This window comes from Aphelocoma coerulescens, chromosome 3, assembly GCF_041296385.1.
Source record: "Aphelocoma coerulescens isolate FSJ_1873_10779 chromosome 3, UR_Acoe_1.0, whole genome shotgun sequence".
Classification (NCBI taxonomy): Eukaryota; Metazoa; Chordata; class Aves; order Passeriformes; family Corvidae; genus Aphelocoma; species Aphelocoma coerulescens.
Window position 1 is genome coordinate 107403704 of NC_091016.1, and position 22668 is coordinate 107426371.

The 22668-nt window shown below is 38.2% G+C and overlaps 2 protein-coding genes across 8 annotated transcripts in view; one reads left to right on the forward strand and one right to left on the reverse strand.

The window, feature by feature from the left end:
• The window catches only part of EIPR1 (EARP complex and GARP complex interacting protein 1), a 77482-nt gene extending 67063 nt beyond the window's left edge, over nucleotides 1-10419 (reverse strand). For 2 of the 3 annotated variants that reach the window (XM_069011523.1, XM_069011525.1), the window contains exons 1-2: nucleotides 10340-10419; nucleotides 1683-1766 (exon numbers count right to left, since the gene is read on the reverse strand). In XM_069011523.1, the coding sequence (XP_068867624.1) occupies nucleotides 1683-1766; nucleotides 10340-10381 (126 nt within the window). In that variant the 5' untranslated portion in view covers nucleotides 10382-10419. Of the gene's footprint in view, nucleotides 1-1682; nucleotides 1767-2182; nucleotides 2262-10339 lie in introns of all 3 variants that reach the window. The other variant, XM_069011526.1, reaches the window with a different exon arrangement.
• A 4-nt stretch (nucleotides 10420-10423) lies between these two features.
• The window catches only part of TRAPPC12 (trafficking protein particle complex subunit 12), a 51730-nt gene continuing 39485 nt past the window's right edge, over nucleotides 10424-22668 (forward strand). For 4 of the 5 annotated variants that reach the window (XM_069011518.1, XM_069011520.1, XM_069011519.1 and 1 more), the window contains exons 1-3: nucleotides 10424-10544; nucleotides 11453-12663; nucleotides 15818-15934. In XM_069011518.1, coding sequence (XP_068867619.1) covers nucleotides 10424-10544; nucleotides 11453-12663; nucleotides 15818-15934 — 1449 coding nt within the window. Of the gene's footprint in view, nucleotides 10545-10686; nucleotides 11101-11452; nucleotides 12664-15817; nucleotides 15935-22668 lie in introns of those variants that run through there. The other variant, XM_069011521.1, reaches the window with a different exon arrangement.

A 22668-nucleotide genomic window follows, 5' to 3' on the forward strand; every position in this document is an offset into this window, starting at 1 on the left:
CTATTGTTAATGTTATTCATTGGAAAAAGAAAAGCATACTCAAAATTGAAGCATATGCAAACATTTCTAAAATACATAGTATATACCCAAAAAACTTACCACAATCAGAAAATTTAAATTATTAAAGATCTGTTGGCTATCAACTGATAAGTGAGAACCACTCTTCAACAATTTTGTATCAGGATTTAATTAGTTGACCAAGTAGTAAAGCCATCACAGAAATCACAGTTCAAAAAAAAAAAGCAAAACAAAACCCAACAAAAAAACCCCACATTATAACCAAATATTTGAAGAGCAAGAAACAGCACAATCAAAAATATAATCATGTGCATTGAACTTTTAACTAAGTTTGTCTGCCACTTCTTTTGTTACTCTACCCCCAAGTATTACTTGAAATGTAAATAAACTGAATATTCCGTCCCCCTTATGCCTTGGAACAACTTTTCTTGAGTCTCATCCAGTATTATCATTGAGTAAAGAACTCAAAACCTCACTGGGAATTGACAGCTCACATGCCCAAAGCTATGGTTCCAAGCCATTTTGTGCAGCCCATTTTCAAAAGAGTCGGTCCCTCTATTCAGTCGCAGGGACTTCCATGGTGGGTGGTAGCCTTGGCTAACAGACTCCACCCAGACACCGGCTCTCCCCAAAAAGACAGGGAGAAACCAGGAAGAACAGGAATGAGATAGTTTATGTGCCCAGCTACAGACAGGGAGGTCACTTACTAATTAATATTCTGGGCAAAAGAGACTTGACTTGGGTGACTGAATTAGTTTATTGGCAGTTAAAATAAACAAGTACCTTCTCTCCCCTACTTTCCAGGCTGAACTTCACCCCAGACTCCTCTGACCCTTTCAAGTGGGGCAGGGGGATATGGTGGTTATGGGTGTTTTCTCCCTCTTTGCATCTCACTCTTCTCCTCTGCTTCAGCACAGGGCCTTCATGGGAAACTGACTCACCTGTGTCCTGGAGTGGACTCAGTGGAACCAGCCATGTCTGGCATAGGCAACCCCTGGCCTCTTCTCAGAGGCCACCACTACAGCTCTCCTGCTATCCAAGCCTTGCCACCTGCAATCAATACAGCCTTCTAACCCTTTCAGCCTCAAGAATTTGCTTTGGTATAACTTTTACTGAAATTTAACCACAAAAATTAAATTACAACTCATACTCCTAACTGCAGAAGAAACAGCCCAATAGAAATTGAGGCATGAAAGTCACTCAGATTTTAGTTTGAATTGTTAAACTCATGATCAGAAAGGACACAGATGATTGCCAATAATGAATATTGAAAAATCCAGTTTATGAAGCTTCACATACTGTGCATGTACCAGGAGTCCCATTAGAAGCAATTAAGGCTTAAAGACTTTTGTTTTACTTTACTTCTCTTCATGGTTCCAGAGCATCTATAGATTCAAATTAACAAAAATATGGCAGTTTCTTTACTAAGCCAATCTGATTTAGTCATACAATTTGGAAGAGTGGTATGATTTTCAGAAAATACACACAGCTTTCATTCACCTACATTTCTTACCAATATCTTTACATTCTACCCACAGAAGTCGTCAATTCAACTATCAGTCAATGTTCACATTGAACAGGGGGGAGAAAGAAAGAGGGATGATATTGGAACAATGTTACAAAAAGAGGTAAAAATTACAACTGACATTTGACAGAAAAATTACCTGATTATCATATCTAAGGGACTGTGTTCCAACCAAAAATCTAATTGCATCTGTTTCTGCTGTCTGAGGTGTTAAAGCTCGTGCCTAGGGAAGAAGAAACCCATTAGAAAAGTACAATTAATAAAATACATTAGTTTCAGCAAAAATCTCCAAGCTTATATATCAATTATCATTTTAAGCATTACATTCTTACAAACTGCAAACCTTCCTGTCCTTTATGTCCATTTTGCTTAACACATTTTTTGTGCAATTTCTCATACCTTGTGAGGATTGGGGAACACACAGGTGCTAAATACATTACCTGATCTCCATTATAACAGTGAAAAGATTAAATGCAGCATCTCCTCCAAACTAATTTTCCTTTATCTTATTCCATAGAACAGTGAACAATTTTTAACTATCGTTAAAAAACAATATAATATCCAAGAAAGGCTGTTCTTACAGAAGTTTTCACACCATTCAGGTTGAATATGCCTGTGTAAAAAATAACTTTTTCTCACCATTAGCCACCAAGCTCAGAAGCAAATTAAAATCCAAGGCTCTTCTTTTCCACTGCAGTCCACTAGAGATAAGAATTGTCTGAATGGTGGGAGAAGCAATTTGTTATTTATCCATAAAACTTTTGCCATAATGTTATTTCTTTGTTGTATTATGTTAATGGCATTGGAGAGTCTCTGCCTTTCTTCTTCAACTTGTACCAACCACAGTCTTGGAAGCAGTGAAACAAAGCAGTGAAGGACCATGGGATAAAAAAAGCACAGCTTGAACTAAAACCACAATCACTAGTTTGCACTAGTCATTAGTAGAGACTCTCTTAGATAATTTTGAGTAAATAGAAGGTAAACTAATACTCAAAGGCATTTTTAGCAACTATAAATTGTGAGGAATAGCTGCTATTTCTCCATGCAAAAGACACCCTTAATAATATTGTTCAAAATTGCTATTTTAAATCTAAAAATAAATCTTTGCAATTCCTATCCTATTTGGCATAAAATAGCTCAGCTCTCTCCATGCACCAAGGCCTATAGGATTCAGGTAACTGCTGAATGGCCTTCTTACTGCCATCCTGTCATGCACCTTGTTACCTTCTGGATTCAGGAAAACTTCATTAATCATTCCATCTGAAACTTCTTTTAAAATTGATATAAAAAAGATGCGTAGAAGCTTGGAAGGGAGTGTTTGAAATATATTATATCCCAATACCCAAATTTAGAGCAATTTAATTCCAGAAAAGCAACTTGAAGATATTTGACTTTTCTTAAATAAAGTAAAGCCATGCAAGCCATTGTCTGGCAAGAGCACTAAGAAAAAACTAATTTTTCAGAATCATCTCTGGACTTGTATAGGGCAGATACTTCTTTTCTGGTATCTGAAATGTGTGATTTAAACAGTGTAATGTTTTGCGTAAGATGGAGCATAAAAAGTTGAAAGATGCAACAAGCTTAGTAAGGTATAGGCTAATATCCTATACATACATTTATAATATCTATGTAGGGAAAAAAGAAGAACAAGAGAACATAACAAATAGTTTGTGTTCAAAATACTCAAATGCAGATCAAAGATCAGCGTGAATCCATACCAATTTGCTTTACTTTCTTATTTATGCAGCACTGATCTACAAGAAGTCTAGAGTGTTCCTGATTGACAGACACAACTTAAGTCCACCAAGATGATTGGAGAAAAGCTTTTGTCTTTAAAAGAATTTACATTTGCAGATCTTTGCAAGCATTTCTTTCCATTCAAAAGACCTGCTCGCAATTATTTTGAGAAAACACTAGAAATAACCCAACAGCTACGTAACTCCTTCAATTGAACAAGCTTCTGTTGTTTCTATACAAAAAAAAGAGAAGTAGAGACCTCCAGGATCTTTAATAAAATAAATAAATAAAAGGGGTTTCCAGCCCTTTTAAAGCTTTTCAACTAGGTCTCATCATGCTGCTTTCAAAAATTCATAAAGTTGGACACAAGGTGCCCAACATAAAATTGTGTAAATACATAGTAACATTTATGTCATCAGCTTCTCTAGCTCTTACTTAAAATAATTTTCCATTTTGCAGGAAAAAAAAAATCAAAGGCATGAGAAAAAAAATATTTAAACGCATTTCAAAAGAACAAATACCCTATTGTTTGTTTCCTGACAAAAAAACCCTGCAACATCTATACATAGGATACAAAGTTCAAACTCATCAACCACTCATAAATCAGGAAGATTCTGATTCATTATATCAGTATCAGTACAACAGACTTTCAGTTGTCTCTTGCACAAAGATATGTGTAATTTTGTCTACTCTGAGTTACTCTGAGAGAAAAAGAAGTTCTTCCAACAGATGAAGACACCAAGTAATCCTTGTAACGAACAATACAACTGAAACTGGAGCACTGTCAAGATCATGGAAAATGCCTTAAGTTTGTCATCTTGTACTGCAACCTGTCAGAGCAGGTTGCAAATTAAATCTTTCATCAAGCATCCTGCCTTATGAATGCAGCTCATAGATAGAAAATAAGTAAAAAAGCATAGTAAAATGAATATTGATTAATCTAAATGGAAATTATTATTTTTCTAAGTCTGCACCCACAGAACACAAAACTCCATATAGCCCAAGAAGAGTTTACTACTGGGCTTACCTGGAAAGGGACTTTTCACAAGGGCACATAGTGACAGGACAAGGGAGAATGGCCTTAAACTGAAGGAAGGCAGGTTTAGATTGGATATTTTTAAAAAATTCTTTACTGTGAGGGTGGTGAGGCACTGAACAGGTTGCCCAGAGAGGTTGTGGACTCCCCATCCCTGGAGCTCAAGACCAGGCTGGATGGAGCTCTGAATAACCTGGTCTGGTGGAAGGTGTCCCTGCCCATGGCAGGGAGGGGTTGGAACTGGATGATCTTTAAAGTCTGTTCCAACCCAAATCATTTAATGATTCTACCCAAGATATTAAACTTACTAAAGTTACTTACTTACTAAAAAAATTGCCATAATGCTTAGAAAATACCCAGAATACACATCTGAAACACACAAGCAGCAAGAAAACAAGTCACATCCCACCTGATAGTGCTAGACAATGCAACAACTTAAAATTACATCATTTCATTCTTAAAGAAGGCCTAACTATAGGAAAAAAATATTAGCAAGCAAAGTTTAAAACATTGTGAACCACAAAACTTTTTGGCTACATGTCCAAATACCATACTTACCAACAGCCCTATGAGGGAATGTGCACAGTTTAAGGCAAGCAGTTTTACAAAACAGAACAACTGAACTGCAAATCCACCACAAAAAATAGACATGCAAAACTCTAGCACACAAGCGCAACAGACAGACGTATTAAGATAAAGCAAAAGAAACAACAATCATTGTAGCAGAATGCAGGTAAGACTAACTTGGAGACTGGGCATTGTGTCTATGCCTACACTATGCTCAGTGTGATGCTGGGCAAAGATCACCTTCTACCATGTCCTTGACAATTTAGGCCACCTGCAGAATAATAAAAACCTCTGAGAAAAAGAAACAGAATAGAGTCTATCGTCCTTGACAATGGCAAGAGATGATCCAGAAGAATACAATGACAAACCTCAAAAGGATAAAGAAGGTTGGTTTAAACTAAGTGCATTATGGAACTGCATGCACTGATTCTCTACACTTTGTTCATAATTTCTTCCAAAAAACTTTCACTACTCAACATCTTTTGAAATACCAGCCAAATGCACAGAGTTTTGGGCTGGTTTTTTTGGTTTTTTTTTTGTTGGTTTGGAGTTTTTTTTGTTTGCTTTGTTAATTTGACTGTTACTATTTATCGCATTAATAGACAAACAAAAAAGTACTTGTTCAATACATATGTTGTCCTGCTGATGCATTGCACTGGTTTGGTATTAACAAACAAGAAAACAAACAGACTCCAACATTGGAATATTTGTATTACATTTAATACAAACAAAAAATATTCTGCAGACCAGAGATCATTTGAAATTCATACAATCAATCTGTACTAACAAACCGTGAACTTGCAATGCAAAATGTGAGGACACAGTATTTGGCTTGCAATCCCTAAATCTGAATTTAAAGTTATTTGACCATCTGCTTATGCTGAAAACCGGAACTAGTGTACTGCAACTTGCAGCGGGGAGCTGGATTTGCTGATGCCTCATTCTGGAGGCAAAATACAAGTTCCCTGCCCCCCCCCCAGACAAGCCCCAGGCTGCTAATGTCATGAATGTTATTTTTGCCTTCTGGCACAATTTCAATTTTCAAGTAAGTACACTTGGATTTATCCTTAGGTAAGACAGCCTTGTTTCTCCCACCACAGTAGGAGACCCTCTCAGTGACTCTAATAAGCTGCAGTGACTATCAGTGAAAAGGTTGGCAGCACACATGCGCAGGTGACCTTCAATGCTCTCAGACAGCTGCTTTCCCCAAGCCTTTCACAGCACAAGAATTCCCATCACTGATGTATTTAGTGCACTGACCCTATTCCAAAGACTGACAGATTCTGTAAACCCTCACAACAACAAATGCAACCCGCATACAAAGACCTGCATAGCACAGTCCTCAGAAAACCCATTCATTTGTTGTGAAGGTAACAATCATCATGTAAAAGTTCCTTCAAGTTCACCTAGCTGTATCTTTATATTGTCATTTCTCTGTACCATACCTAACATTAGGAAGATTCTACTAATTGCTTGAGGGTCCTAAAAAATACTTTCCAACTGTTCCACTTCATGCATTATGAAAATCTTTGGGGGATTAGTGAAGAGAGCTTTGCCACTTAGCAACTTTTGTTCCTCTACTAACACTTTAAACCACAAAGGTTTAAAATATACAGGATTGGCACTCATGAGACAAGTAATCTTAGAGAAGAAAGAGAACTGACACAAAAGGTAGGAATTTTAGTATGACATTATTATGCAGTTTCTTAAACTGATTCAATTTTCAAAGTAAATCTTCCAAAGACATTGCTAAAGCTGGACCAAAATTATTATGTACATTCTGCTTAGGCTAGTCTCTCTGAACCCACAGGAGACCATAAGAGCTTCCCCCAGGGAAGAGAACACCACTGCCAATAGGAGCGATAGGCTCTGCACTCCCATACCGGGGACACAGCCGAGTCTGAAAGTCAGCACAGGTTTCCCTGGGTAGCTGATGACACACATTTTCCTAGGAAGACCCATTTTACTACTTCTAGTAAATCTATACCTGGCTTTTACTCCATCACAGGTAAGTCAGTTGATCTATTCTCAATACATACTGATGACAATAGGTATGCACACATTGGTCACAGGTCTTCTACAATCTATTTCAGTTGGTATTTTGCACTGTTTTAAGTTTCTTACTATAAGAAAACACATCTGGTTTTAGAGAAATTAAGTTTCATCTTACTCTTGCAAGCAGGCGAGTCCTAAAAATCAATAGTCTCTGTTCAGATTAATAAAACCTGTTAACAACTAACAGACAACACAAAATGGGCCAAGTATTGCTTATTCAAGAAGCACGACAACCACAATGCAGAACACTAACTCTATCAAAGCAATAGTGCACTTTTTTCAACCCTGCTTCAGCGAGACCCTATCTCAGGGTGCTGCTGGAGCTGCCCAGGCACAGTACGGCCCTGTGCTCAGCCAGGTGGCTTTCTGCTGTTCTTGCCTCCTGCTCATTATCCTTTTCCCTCTCAAGTCTACGTACTTTTGACATGCAACATATAGTAGGAGTATCCAGCATGCTGAAATTTAGCTCAGTGTTGTGGTATCTCCAAAAGCCATTAAATGTGCCAAACACATGCTCCAAAATGATCACTCTCTGGCATAAGCCATGTTCCTCTTCCCTCATCCCATGATGTTGGCTGGCTTCTGCATACTTTTAAACAAGCAAGCTGTAGGCTTGAACTAAATACCTATCCCAGAAAGCACCACTCCACACTGCTCATTTCCAGGGCTATAAACGTTATCCAGTCAATCTTAGGCAAATAATGTATTTTGAGATGTTCAAGGGTGCTTTCGCACCTGCTCAGAATATCACTGTTTAAACCCTCAAGAAAAACATGGGGAAAATTGTGATTCCCTGAAAATGAAAGCCTGTGTTGAATTCAACACAGGGTAAACATACCAGGTACTCCAGGTTAGACAGTAAAGCCCAGGTCAACCCTACACAGGACAAGAAAGGCATGATTTCACTGACAAAAACCAGGACTTAACAATAGTCCTGGGACCTCATCCATCGCATTCTTACAATTGAGGATACTGATGAATTCTACCAAGGTTCCCTTTAGAAGAACCACCTTGGTATTGAAATGTTCTGCAGCTGCTGCTGTTGCTTTGTATTCATCATCATGAACCACAGCCACATCACTCAGTACCTTAATTCAAGCAGTATATCCCATTTTCATTCACCATCCACTGCAATCTTCTCATTCTCACTGCAGTCAGACAGCAACTATGGTGAGACTGTCTTTTTAAAAGTCACAAAAAGAGTCATACACCCTAAAAGTCACACATAATTTGCTTGTCTGTACAATGTTCATATAGCTCACAGACAAACCTAAGAGATTAAACAAGAGAAAAATGTATTTATTCATTACTCTAAGTGACCTTATGTATGCCAATCCATCAGAACACATTCTGCACACAGAAACAAACAGAAACCTTGCAGAAATAATTTTAAGGTAGTTGGTGGATAGCACCTAGGAGGAATTAGCTTTATGTTCCTACAAATATGGTCACATTAGATCAGATGAAAAGCACATCTACACAACTATACTTTTTCCACCAGTGGCCAAAGATGGACTTTTACTGACTGCTGGAGCCCAAACATAAGAAGCTAAGACAAAATCTCTAAAACTTGGCTGAAAAATTAGTCTGAAGAGATGCCTTCAGACAAAAAGAGGTAATTGTGATGATGCAACTAACCATTCCTATCTAGCAACACAGAAGAAATGATGCTTAAAAAAATAATAATCTCTCTTATAAGATGTACAGATGCAAGTTGGAAAAACCAGATAAGTTCTCGGTTTAAGTTTCTATATTAGTGTCTCTCCACTTTATAAAAGCACAGAGATGCAATTTGTTTTAAAGCCACACTGGGAGTTAATGGAGATCAGAAACAGAGCCTTCATCTCTACGCTCCCTTTCTGACTTAACCCATAAATCATCTCTTCTTTCCTCACTCTCTCTCCCTAAGTGATCTGTATTAACAGCAATTTCCTTTCATTACAGCTACTTTACCTCATCCTTTCGCTTTATCCTACTACCAGACAACTCCAACAAGTTACGTACTTCAAAGGAGAGAAGTCTGTGGGAGATACATAGTTTGGGGGGCAGGGTACACAGGTCCATGAAGGTCCCAGACAACACACAGTAGCTTCCCCAAATTTTTGGAAGATGAATTATATGTGACCTTCTAGAAAGGCACTATGAATTTTATTAAGTACAGAATTATATTCTGTTCTGCAAAAGAGATTTAAGTATAAGTTTCATTAATTTTGAAGTATGAGCTACAGCCATGTCTAGCCAATTACAAAATACTATCATACAATACAGACAGCATGCTATCAGACTTTATCAGACTTCAGCAGATTCAACATTTAGGGCAGGTGTATACTACATAGCAGCTCCTATACAAGAGGACGACCAAACAAATACAAAATTTGCTAATGAAAGCTACTGGTATAGTCAGGACTACAGAGCACACTACTCAGTATGCAGAACATTTGTTACAACGAGCCTTTGTACATTACTTTTCAAGAACGCTTTAGCAAAGGTGCCAAAAAAAAAGTGCATGTGCAGATATTTATATTACTACATCTACTGTGGAATGAATTGCTTTGTTAGGCGGTGCTGGTTTTCTTCTGCAGGTATTACTGCTATAAAGGCTAGTGATGATAAGCCAGCTGTTGCCAAAGAGAACACATAACAGCTGAGTAAAGCCCTTAGTGGAGGAAGAATGAACTAAGGTCCCTCTGACTCTGCTTTCCCAGAACTCATAGAAACCTCATTAAACACACCACCTGTGTTCCTCTAAGATGATCAGTAAGTTTCTTAGTTAGACAGTTCCATTTCCTTACAGCCATAAAATACTGATATGATGGACAGATTTGTCCCATGGGACAAAGGCACATACATAGACCTCACAGGGAGATCCCACAAAGTTCATGAAGATTTACAGTTGGGTATATCCAACTAAAATTCATAATTTAGTGGGAACAGTTTCATGCTCTCTTGTCAGAAAAGCAATTTTTTTTTTTTTTTTTTTTTCTGACAAGGCAGAATCAGGGATGTCTTTGACAGTACTTTCGTACCGCTCCAGCTCCAGACAAAGCCTTTTCCGGAGGCGGAGCAGGGAGCGGTGACCGGGCAGGAGACCCCCAGGCACAACGGGGACAAGGAGCCCTGCCCGAGCCCCGCACCTGCAAACAGCGCGGTCGGGAGGGAAGACCGACTCCCGGCCGCTGTCCAGCCACCCTTAAACACCCCAAGGCGGCTGCCAAAAGCCACCACAACCCGGCGGTGCCCGTGGTGCCCCCGGTCCCGGCTCGGGGAAGGAGGAAGGACGCCGGTCTCCCCCGAGCGGGCTCTCCCCTGCCTCTCTACACACACCCGACCCCGCGGCCAGCGCCTTCTCAGAAGCAAGACCGGCACCTGCCAACCCTCCCTTAATCTCGCCTCACGCTCACCTGGAACTCCAGCCCGTAAATCACCGGCGCGTCGTCCTCCATCGCGACCCCCCCAGCGCAGTCAGACACCCCCCGTCGCCTCCAATGCTTTCTGGTCCTCGGCGGGGCCCGTCGTCGGGCGCTTCCGGGAGCTGCGCGCGCGCAGCCCCGCCCTGTCCGGCCCGTGCGCAGGCGCTGTGCGGGGGGGAGCGGCGGTGGCTCGGAGGTGACGGGACGGGACGGGACGGGACGGGACGGGACGGGACGGGACGGGACGGGACGGGGTGGGGTGGGGTGGAGTGGAGTGGAGTGGAGTGGAGTGGAGTGGAGTGGAGTGGAGTGGAGTGGAGTGGAGTGGCCGCGCGGCCTGACGGGCCTCCGGGTGGTCGCTGAGGTGGCTTCGGCGCTGCGCCGGCGGGGGCCGTGCCCACCCCCGCCGCGGGTGTTCCGGACTGGGGAGGCCACGGTGGCGCCGGAGGCTGCGCCGGCCGAGCCCAGCCCGGGGCTGCGGGGGTTCGTAAGCGGCGCTGCTGCCGCCGCCGAGCGCTCCTCCTGCTTAGCCGGCCCGTGCTCGGTAGCCTGCGCCGGTGATAGCCCTGAACCCACGCTTCCCTTTGCTGAAACCGGGACCTAGCGGGTCTTTGCGGCCAGGGAAGCAAATGTTGAGTCACTGGAACAGGTTGCCAGGGGAGGTTCGAGAGGTCTCAACCCTGAAGGAGTTCAAAGCCAGGTTGCATGAAGCTCTGAGCAACCTGGTCTAGTGGAAGGTGTCCCTGCCCATGGTAGGGGCTTGGAATCAGATGATCTTGTAAGGTCCCCTTACAAACCAAACCATTGTCTGATGTGATTCTATGGTATTGTTTCATCTATGTTTAGTGGCAGGTATTTGCTCTTCAATCTCAATAGTTTTACGACTTGCAGAAAGGATAAAGAGAAAATATTTTCAGAATTAATTCTGCGGTTAGACGTTAAATGAGAAATGTCAAAGGGAAGATGTGAAATAATGAAATTACTTTGTTTCTAAAGCAAAAATTTCAGTATTTGTATGATACTTAGGAGTTCTAATTTGACACCTGAGGAATATACAAGTAATAAAACTAATTCTTGTTCTGGTGGGGGCTTCTCCTTCTTCAGTTACTATGGAACATAATGAAAGCAATGCTAAGGATGCAAAGAGCACTTCAGATGAAGATGACAGCAGAGACATAGTTCAGCAGAAAGCTCAGGAAGAAATTCTCTTTCATGAGGAAACCATCGATCTTGGTGGAGATGAATTTGAGTCTGAAGGGAATGAAACTGTATCAGAGGATTCAAATAATTTTGTAGATAAACTTAATGAGCAAATGATGGAGAGTGTCATTATTTCAGATTCTCCAAACAACAGTGAAGATGACACAGGTGAACTTGGTTGTCTTCAGGAGATTGTAGACCAAATGGAAGCTAAAGATAATAAAAAGCCACAAGCAGAAGTGGATAAAGAAGAGTTTTTAAGTAATGAGAGTGAAACTGAACATGAAGAAACTCCTAAAGACTTTTCTGATATTGGAACAGATGATCAGGCATCTTTAAAGGAAGAATCAATTCAGGAAGCAGTTAAGGAGGATCCAAAGTTGGGAAACAACGTTCCTGTTGAAGCAAAACCAAATGATATTGATGAAAGCAAACCTGAGGACCAAATTTTGTCACCCAATACTACCACACCATCTTCTGAGGCTGAGCCCATTCCTGTGTGCACCATCTTCAGCCAAGCAAACAATGCTAGTACCCAGCCACAGTTATTCCTACCTGACGGTTTTGAGCCTCAGATGGTAAAATCTCCTAGTTTTAGTAGTATAATAGAGACTCCAGTGAAGTCTAACCCGCAGGTGGTTCAACCAAGTCCTAGTCTAAGCAAGTTCTTTGGCGACACTGTTAACACTAACACTTTAGCTTCTGATTTTTTTGATTCATTTACCACATCCAATTTTATTTCTGTTAGTAATCCCAATGCAAGCTCTTCAGTTCCAGAGCAAATGTCCTCTCTTTCTAATGGTGGAGGTGGTTCTTCATCCAACCCTACCTTCCCCATGCAAAATGGGAGACCTGAAGCAGGTGGTCCTCCATCATCTCTAGAAATAACTCAATCCCCCAAGCCATTCTCACAAATCCAAGCTGTTTTTGCTGGGAGTGATGACCCGTTTGCCACAGCCTTAAATATGAGTGAACTAGATAGAAGAAATGATGCTTGGATTCCTAGTGAGGAAACAAGAAATGTTCTCATTTCAGTTGCCACACAACAGTACAGTGCCGTGTTCATAGATAAAGAGAATCTCACCATGCCTGGATTAAAATTTGATAATATCCAGGTAAGAGTCTATTACTGTATCTTTGTCTATGATTATTTTTAGAAATACTGTAGAAGAGCTGTCCAGTAATCTGTGTATCATAGTGGTTCACATTGTTGCTGATGGTCACCTTGTGTGTATTACTTAAATCCTAATTAGAAAATGCAGTGTCACTGCTGCCTTGTACAGGAAGAGGCTAAAACCAGATCTGGTTTATTCATAGTGACATTTATTTGGTACATTGAAAACCGGTGTTGACAGTTTCCATAGAAGCCGAAGCTGGTTGTATTTTTAAGTACTTTATTTCTGTTTCTCCAAGTTAGTGCTCACATTTGGAATATATACAAACCCTCTAAGCTGTGCTACAGAGTCTTAATAGCAGACAGCTTTGTTTGTGGAATTCACTATTGTGATCAAGTGGGAAATAACATTTTCACTCATGTTTACAGTGGTCTAAATAATGTTAACACTGACTGAAATTGCATCATTTCTATCTTCCCTAAGCAATGGAAAGGTATAACCTGTAAGAAAGATTGAGTGCTGCAGCAAGCTGCAATGTTATCAAGGGATAACCCCAAAATTAAAAACTCTAGAGGAGATCATAAAGCAAACAATATAGTAATTTTTTGTCTTCTATCAATTTCTAACTGAGGAGAAGCCATAGAGCATTTTTTTCAGAATTTGAGAAATTTTACTCAGATCTCAGGATTTCTCATGAAGCTGTTTTATCCTGGCTGCTCAGCCAGGCTAACCATCATAATATTTTGGGTTTTCTTGAAACAGGCTAATCTTACTGTTTGATATCTGTGCCTCTGGATAATAGAATTGTTGTTTAGATAGATGGTTTTGAGGGTTTGGATACTTTAATTATGCATAACAAAGACCATCAGTCAATAGTCAAATACAAGCAGAGAGCAGTCTGCAGTAGCTTCTCAATCTGCAGCAGCTAGCAGAAAAGTTTCTGGAGTGAATCAAGTCCAGATTTATAGATGCATTATCTGAAAAATCTTGAGTTTCTGTCACAAGCAGTAAATACCAGTTTAGACATATGAAATGCTGCTGCTGCTTCTTGGGTTAACTTTATCTTAAAACATGTGTTTGTTATCACAGAGCCAAATAATTAGCATGAAAGAAAACACTGTAAGAGGAAGCTATTCCTCCTCCAGTCCTGCCCAAAATATTGCTTAGACCTTGATGAGTTATTCCAGTGTGCGCTTTCTCTCCTGACAGCTAATCGGTTGGACAGAATGAATGATCCCTTCTGCAATCTCCAAGGGTGGTGGTCTCCTTTTTGCAAGCTTCCTTTTTTAGAATAGTTCTCTTTCACCTTCCTCAGTCCAGTCAAGGATTAAAGGCTTGTTTCTGCAGATGATTCCCTAAATCTGTGCTCGTGCATATATGCAGATCTACCATTTAGTACATAATTGAAAAGAAGATGTTTGGCAATGTCTGTGTGATGTATTTCTACAAAAGACCTGATGTAAAATCATCAATGGAATTAAAGGGCATTCCTACTGGTTTCTTCATTGTTTATAATTTATAAGAGTCTCCTAGACATGTCCACAGGGACTAGTTTTGAAGTGCTTTGTGTTTAGAAAACTTTCCTCACTTTCACTTACTGCTTTTCTGTGGCCTGAGTGCATGCTGTGACTGACTTGACATCCCCTAGTTTGGTGTCGTTCCATAGTATTGTAAATTGTGTATTTAACTGAAACTGTAATTGTAGAGTACTGGAAATGTCAACTGAAACAGTGTGGGAGGTATGTTTTCAATGTTAAAGCAGCTTCCGACAAGGTTTGTATAGCTTTGGTATGAATAGTTTGCTAATGTTGAATATTAATGCAAGATGTTAAACCAAGCTACATGCAGTGGAGACAGAAGTTGGTTGAAAAATGCATTAGCAATGGGTGAACTCTAGGTGTGCTTCAGGGAAGGACTGAAATTTCATGTGATGTGTTGAAGAGCTTGGGACTTTATTTTTTGGCTTGCTTGCTCAGAAAGTGTATTGTAAGACAAGTTTTGTGTGGATAAATCACACCAAGAAAAATACTGAATGATTTTTATTTCAGCTGTATGCTACTTTTTGACAATCATTTAAAAACCATTAGTTTTTAAGCTGTCTTGGGTTGTGTATGGTGAAGATTGTCTGTACGAGTGTTCTCTAAGTGTTAGAACAAATCTGAATGCTGCTTTTTATGCTCTTTCCATTATGCCTTTTTTCATGAGTTGCTGTCTTCTGTCATTGTCCTTTGTTTCATTGCATTCATTTGTACTTTTTCCTACACCAGAGGACTGTTGGATCCAAAGTACTATCAGGGGGATTAAAAATTCTTCTGTATTCATGTCATTTTGCACACACTGTCGTTTCTTAATTCTTCGAGCTCTTCTGTCTGAGAGGCAGATACGTTGTTTATTCATAGGATAAGTGACATCATTAGAGGTAAAAAATTTCCATGTAGTGAAAAAGCAGTTGCAATCTCATTGCTTAAGAAACTAGACAGAAAACACAACGTTTCCTATCACTGTCCATGGAGAAAATTGAAACAATTCAATTCTCTTTGTCGTAGCTAAGCTCTACTGTTATTATATGCAGTTCACCCTCTTTTTAGGCAAAAAGCTATTGAGGTCAGATAACACAGTTTCTCTGACTGATGCCTGCAGCTAGTTCTTTTGAAATTTAAAACACTTGTTGAAGGGTTGCTGTTTACTTTGGTTTATGATCTCTCAAAGTTTATTTTCTGGATATTTAAGGCTAGCTTATCATGTGCATGTTTATCTTTGATCAGTAGATTGCACCTTTCAATGTTAACATACATTACAAAAACCTGTAGAACTTTCTGTTTTTTATAAGATCTTTGAGGAGTATTTTATAAGATCTGTGAACAATAGCAGTATAAGAAGCAAATTAACCTGAATGTGTCAGTGCTAACTGAAACCTATACATGGAGAAAAAAGAATATAGCAAATTATGTGGAGTAAATGTAGAAGTTTTCATTCCAATGCTGTATATTCATGTGCAGTTATGTTTATTTCACACCTAACGTACTGGAGAATATGTATTTCTTTAGAGGAAAGAACTCTTTTGCTCAGTTTTAATTCTGCATTTTTTTTTGCCGACATAATGTTTTAAATAGTCTTGTTATGTGTTTTCTTTTTCTGTTCCATGAACACCAAGGGAGATGCAGTAAAAGACTTAATGCTTCGCTTCTTGGGGGAGCAGGCTGCAGTGAAGAGACAAGTTTTAAATGCCAACTCTGTGGAGCAGTCATTTGTAGGCTTGAAACAGCTAATTGTAAGTAACAATCATCATATATATTTAATATTGTGTTTCTCTCAAGATAATTGGGAGCTACTGACTGAGAAGAAACTGGAAAAAAAAAACTGTGTGTTAGTCTGTTCATGATAGTACTATCATTCAGTAGAACTAGCCAAACTACAGTAGTTTTTAATGGAAATGACACTGGGGTTTAACTAATTGCCTTTAAATCACATCGCAAACCTTTCTTTATATGCAAAAGTTACAAAAAATTATTTTAAGTGACTGAGTTTTTATGTAATGCAAATGGTTGCAAAACAGATTTTAATAATGTTTCTATTTATCTGCATATGTATTTATGTTTTCATCTGAATGTTTTACAAAAAGACATAAAAGTTGTAAATGTCAAATCATACTGATATGATAATTTCAACTGCTTAATTTTTTACTTCAGTGCAGAAAACCAAAGCAAATTACTTCCAAAGGAAAGCTTAACTTAATCCTTTCATTATTGTAAAGATTTCTGTCCTGGAAATAGTTGCATCTAGCAGCATTGTAAACATTGCCTTATTCCTTTAACCATTGTGTTCCTGTATAAAACTCATTACTTTTGCATGACTGAGCCTTATTTTATCTGATGACATAGCAAGGTATTTTGCACTTAATTTTGAAAAAATGGATGAAAAATTGCTGAGGAAAAGTAGTGAGGATTTATCAGGACAAGCTGTATTTAGTATTTAACATGTTTTAATTTAATCATGTGACTTTACATGTGAAGCTCCAAAAGAGACAACTTTTTTGTCATGTTAGGAATACTGTAGGAGGTCTCTGCAAGCACTATTTAAGGAGTTCAGAGTTAATTTCAAAACCTAAACATGAAAAAACAGATTGTGATCTCCATCCTAGACATGTGTTTTCTGTTTATCTCAAAGTTTTGCTTGACTTGAGAGAGGGAAATAATCTTATGAAAAAATCTTGTGCCCACCAGTGTCTTAAGTAGGAAAATCTTTTTTTTCACACTTAACTTTCCATCTTCCAGAAGAGAATTTTTGATGTATGGGAAATACTTTTCTATTTAGCCTGGTAGCAGAGTCTATGCAAGATGTTCTTTTATGCGGCAGACCATCTTGTACCTTAATTACAATGCTGCTGCTGATACTGTTTTTGCTTTGAGCATGCTCTTAAGCTTCAGAAGAGTAATGCTAAAGCTTTTAGGCCCAAGGCAGTAAAGATAGGAGGCAATCTGCAGCTGTAGGATTTTTTGTTACTTACACCACTTATGGTTACTTATGGTTTATTAAAAAAAAGCTTGCTTTATTTAGTAGGGTGGGTTTTTTCATAAAATAGAAACCATTCAGGTAGAAGTCAGAATGTTCCTCAGTTTTCAAGGCTTTCAGTCACTAGCTGTTGGTTGGTTTTGACTACGCAATATAACTTTCTCAGTTTCATTTGTAGAACTCGTTTCTTTTTGTGATGAGAATTAGTTGGTCTTTTTTTGTTCCCTTGCAAACATTGCATTTCTTCTTAAAGTCTAAATGTGGAAAATTTATTACTGAGTGACAATAGTATTTAAAGGGATTTCAGACTTAAAAGCATTAAAATCCTATGCTAGATGATATTAATTAAAAAGATGTATGCTTTTTACATACATAATAGGCCAGAATGACATACAATAAAGTACTCTGTTACTAGTCATGAATTTTACTTTGTTTATGAGTGAATTCCTGACCAAATATGTTCAGTGAGTAGATCTTTTAATGCAAAGGACAACTTACAGGCAGTATTTCTATTAAGATCTAGTTAAAAACTAGTGAATATTGGGAATATTGCTATGCAGTTTCCATGAAGTTAAGATTTTTTTTTTCCTTTGCTGTTTATTTGGTATCCTTGTGTACTACACATGAACATGAGATTTTTTTGTCACCCAATACAAATACCTTGCAGCAACTTAGAAGAGTGTATTTTGAAGGGGTCCTCAGTGCAGAAGAGAAATGCTTAGAATTAGGATAAATTTCACATTCAAACTGATACCTGTTATAATAGGTGTCTACATGTGAGTTGGTGTCTGAACTCTTAAGTCAATAGAGACCTAATAGGACAGTCCCTGATCACAGCTAAGTTTAGATGGGTTTCTGTCTGAAAGTCTCAACAATTATCACATTGTAGGAAGACACTAGTGACAGCTGAAACCAAAAGTGAATATTAGTCCTGTTATGAAGAAATTTCTTAGGTTAAAATTCTCAGATGATCTTGGGCAAACTCCAGTGTATTGCAGGAAAAAAAAAAAAAAAACAACAAAAAAACCCGGTATTTTAAGCCTGTCTGCTTCATTAGTATTTGGTTACTGTTTTCATCCTGGGTGAATGGAAAAAGGGGCTCATTATACCAAATCTTCAAACCACAGGTCTTCAGCTGCAATTCTGAAGGTTCTCTATTCTACCATATGATTAATTGTTCGCTTATTTGGCTGTTTTAATAAATACAGATACGCTGCTGCTACTTTCAAATGCTATTCCAGAAGTTCATTGCTTTGGTTGTTAATCAAAGGCATTCTAATCAATCGTCCTTCAAAATCTTTTTTCTAATCAAAGCTAAAGTTCTTTACAATAATTTGAGTGGTTTGGTCTTATATTGCTTTTAAAGTCATTTTTTTTCCTTAGTATTTGCTTCTTCTCCCCTGCTACTTTGTATGAGTAGACAGCCATGGCATTTCCACTTCTCAGATTTTCTTTTTAAAGGAAAAAATAATCCTTGTCTAGTCATCTCATCATGGATGCCTTCATAATGATCTGAGGAGCTCTTCTCAGAATCTCTCCCAATTGAAGCTAACATCTTTTGGTCATCAATGCTCAGAACTCAGCACATTGTATTGTAAATTAAATGACTTACCTTGTGTTTTACCTTTTCTGTTATTCCTATATTGTAAGTCATATGATCCCTGTTTAGTGATGTGGTTCTTACATAATACTTCCTAGGTTAAATCTGCAAATGAAGATACCAGCTCTTTTAACCAGGGTCACAAAGGAATACCTTATACTGGATTGTTTCTAGTGTGCATCCTCGAGCAGTACCTTCTCACATTGCTATAAAAGTTCTAGAAAAAAACACTTAAGTAAAAACACTTCTGTGGGTAAGATGCAGTCAGTGCTTGCAGCAAAGAATGTTGGAGACTGATGCCCTTTTGGGCCGGATCATAGTGCAAACAGTCTGCAAAAGCTTCCTCCAGTACAATTAATTGTCAGAAAAAAAAATTTTCAGGAAGTTGGTAAGCTGAACTTCCAAAGGTGCACCTTTTCTGATGAGATCACCAATAGCAGCATCATGTCTTAAGACACATAGTTGTTCACTAGGAACTGAACTCAAGTTGTTAAACTTGGCTAACAGCATGAATTTGGTCTCTAGATGATTTGAACAAGATATTTGCCCGTAAGCCAAAGATGGTTTATTGAACAACTGTATTTTCACATTTTCACTTTCTGCTATGGGATGGGTAACAGTGAATTGGAAATGCTTTAGTGGTAGCAAAACAGTGTGGAGGTGGTGTAGTTGAATTAGTTTTACAACTTTAGGGCTTTTAAGAGATGTGGGGCTGCTGGAGCAGTTCTGCAGAATAAGTCTATAATAACTTGTAAATAGCGTTATACATCTGTACTGCGTAAGTTTTTGTAATTTTAAACTGAAAATGGAAAATCTGGGTTTTCAATTTCAGAAGGTTTTATCAATCTGGCATAGGAACATGGGTTTGCATCTAGAGCAAATACATGTAAGCAAGATCTTGTCTTCACAATATTGCTTTGTTTTACAGCAGCAAAGACAAGGTGCAAGCTACGATTATGTTAGTTCTTGTTATTCCATATTTTAGACTAATTTTTTACCCACATTTGAACAAATAGCACAGTCTTTCTTACCAGAGACCTTTCTGATGTTTTGAATTGTAATGTGCTTGCAGCCAGAGGAAAATTCAGTCTTTTGTAGTTATGGTACTTGAAAAAAGACTGCTGTATCTTGCCGCTATAAATATGTAATGTTTGCTCTAAATATGGAATAATTTCTTCAAGCTGCTAGACCAGGAAAGGGTTACTAACTACATTTTCTTAACTGATGTGTAAGTACCCTGCCAATGTAATTTACAGGGGAGAAGCATGTCATAGCTAGTGGAGGAGGACATTTTAATCACTTTAATGGTGTTACATGGAGAGTTAATGACTCCCTTTGAGTCTATTTTAAAAAAGTCATATACTGTTATTTTTGCACATGATTTAATGTTGTGCTTTTGCATGTATTTTCAAATATAACAAACATGGATACAGTGGTATGACATATTCACTGTAATAAGTTATGAATTATTCTTAAAAATAGGGGACGGGATTGTTCTTTTGTTTCTAAATCAGTGAGCAGTTTCCTACATTTTTGTAGCTGATTTGAGAGAAGGTGGGAGACACAAGTAGCACCAATTGTCGATGTGTGCTTTTGGGAAGAGGTTGCATTTCTTCACTAAGAAGCGTCTATTTGTTGGATCAAATTTCAGTGGTTTTCCTGAGACACTGAATAATGTTATAAATTGTGTATCAGAGGAATTCCCTTTTCATCATTGAACGCATTTTCTGTAGATTTCCAGTCCGTGTGCCTCTCTTTGTTTGACAGAAGAATTACATTTGAAATCTGTTTCGCTATGCAGTTTCACTGTCTGTGTGTAAACCTCCCCCAGGACTTCTGGGGTTTTTTGAAGAACAGAGAAGTTCTGCAAGGAATAATGCATTGTGTGTTGGGTAGCTGATCTGCTTGGCTAGCTTTGATGTGTGTACAGTCATCAGTACTGAGATGTTTTGGGGTTTTAATTTTTGGTTATGTATATGGATAAAAAAAAATCCTTTCACAAAATAAATATCTAGTCTAATAGTGTTCAAAAAGTACAGAAATCATCCAAGCTGCTGGCTTTCATTAAAACAACAACAGCTCCATACTTTTAGGGGGAGTGGAAAGATAATACTAATGTTGTGTGGAGAGAAGTTCTCTTCTGCAGTCTGCTGCTGTGTTAGTGAACTATTTAGTAATAATATTTGGTTGACTTAGAGAAATTAGTGTTTTCACACAATTACATCTAGACAACCATGTCCTGATCATCGCAGAATAATTATTTTTGTCTTTGAGAATGTTCTTCAGTATTTTTTATGCTACATCTGAAGCTGTAGTGTCCATATTTGCCTTGGGTCTCTACTTAAAACTTACAAACAAAATTCAGGTACAGGGGACCCAGATTTTTAGAACTGTGGGATTGTAGACCATAGGAGGCACGAAAGTGACCTGCAAGGTTTTGAGGGATATTTAAAATAGATAAAGATTTCTGGTGGACTGGCAACTCTTAAGTCAGGTACAATAATGTGTCCAGTTAATTTGAAATGAAGTTGTACTGCCAGCAGCCTTTTATTAAGCTTCCACATAGAATATGCTCCATGACCTGGAGGCAGCTCCAATTTTGAAATCATTGCAAATATTGTGTTTCATTTTCCAATAAGGACTGTTTTCACAATGACTGTCAGACTTGCTTCTCTTGACTGTCTTGCTCTATAAAGTACTTTTTGTCCATGGCTGAAATAGAATTTAAAAGATTGTAGCAACTAAATTGGTCATAAATGATCCGTTATTATTTTTGGATCCTAACTCTCATTTGGGATGAAAAGTTTAGCAGTTTTAGAGTCTGTGTTTGCTTCTGTTCTAAGGATAATAAGAATTTAGTTTGTCTCTTGAGAAGTTGAATGAATTTCAGGTAATCCATGTCAGTATGTTTCTGCTTCTCTAAGTTGATACAGATAGATGTTGAAGGATGTTATAAATGCATTATCAATTCCTGCTCTTCCATAAGAGCATAGATGGCTCAGAGTCTGCCATGCTGTTTCATGGTCTTGCTGTCAGCCAACTTCTGCATTTCCAGTGGAACTCAACTTTATCCGGCATTTGACAGTGTGGAGAGGAGAGGTGGTTAGTGCATGGTGGTCTCTAGTGACGTGTTTGCAGCCTGTGTAGCTGCAAAGTGGGGGTCAGAAAGTATGAAAAGTCTTCAGTTGTTATTACTGATTTTTGACTGTTTGCTGTATCAACATCTTTTCTAAAATATTGGAGAGAATTTAATAAAATACCAATTCAAGGTTAGTGTCTGAACTTTGCAAGCACCAGTATAAATGTATTTTATTCCTTTACATTTCATCAGACAACATGACTCTTTTCTATTACATTTATGTTTTTTATGTATTAAGAAAATATTTGAAAAAAATATTACTTTCAGGAATAAGATGTATTTTCTTTAGAATGACCTGCTGGATACATGTCCCTTTAAAACCTCTGTATAGTAGAAAAGTATGATAGCTTAAAACCTGTGAAGCATTAATCTGTGTTTTAAGTTTTTGGTATGTTGCATCAGGCTATACAAGGCAAAAACATTTTGAGGATATTTCTGTTGAAAAACTGATTAACAGTGTGACAGTACAGTTTGATTTGTGTAACTAGGAATGTTTTTGTTTCATGGATAAAAAAATAAATTTAAGAGTATTTTGAAATTAGTCATGCAGTGAAAATTCAGATGTTTACATTTTATAGGTGAAACAGTTGTTACTGTTCTGAATTTATCATTTATGCATTGTATTCTTCCTTGTTCTTTGTTTTTGATTAATAAGAATTTTGTATCTGGACAATGTTAGAAAAGTTTATTTTTGTTGAGAGAACTGTACTAGGAGTTATAATCTGACATACTGAAGTCAGTGAGGTAAGAATGG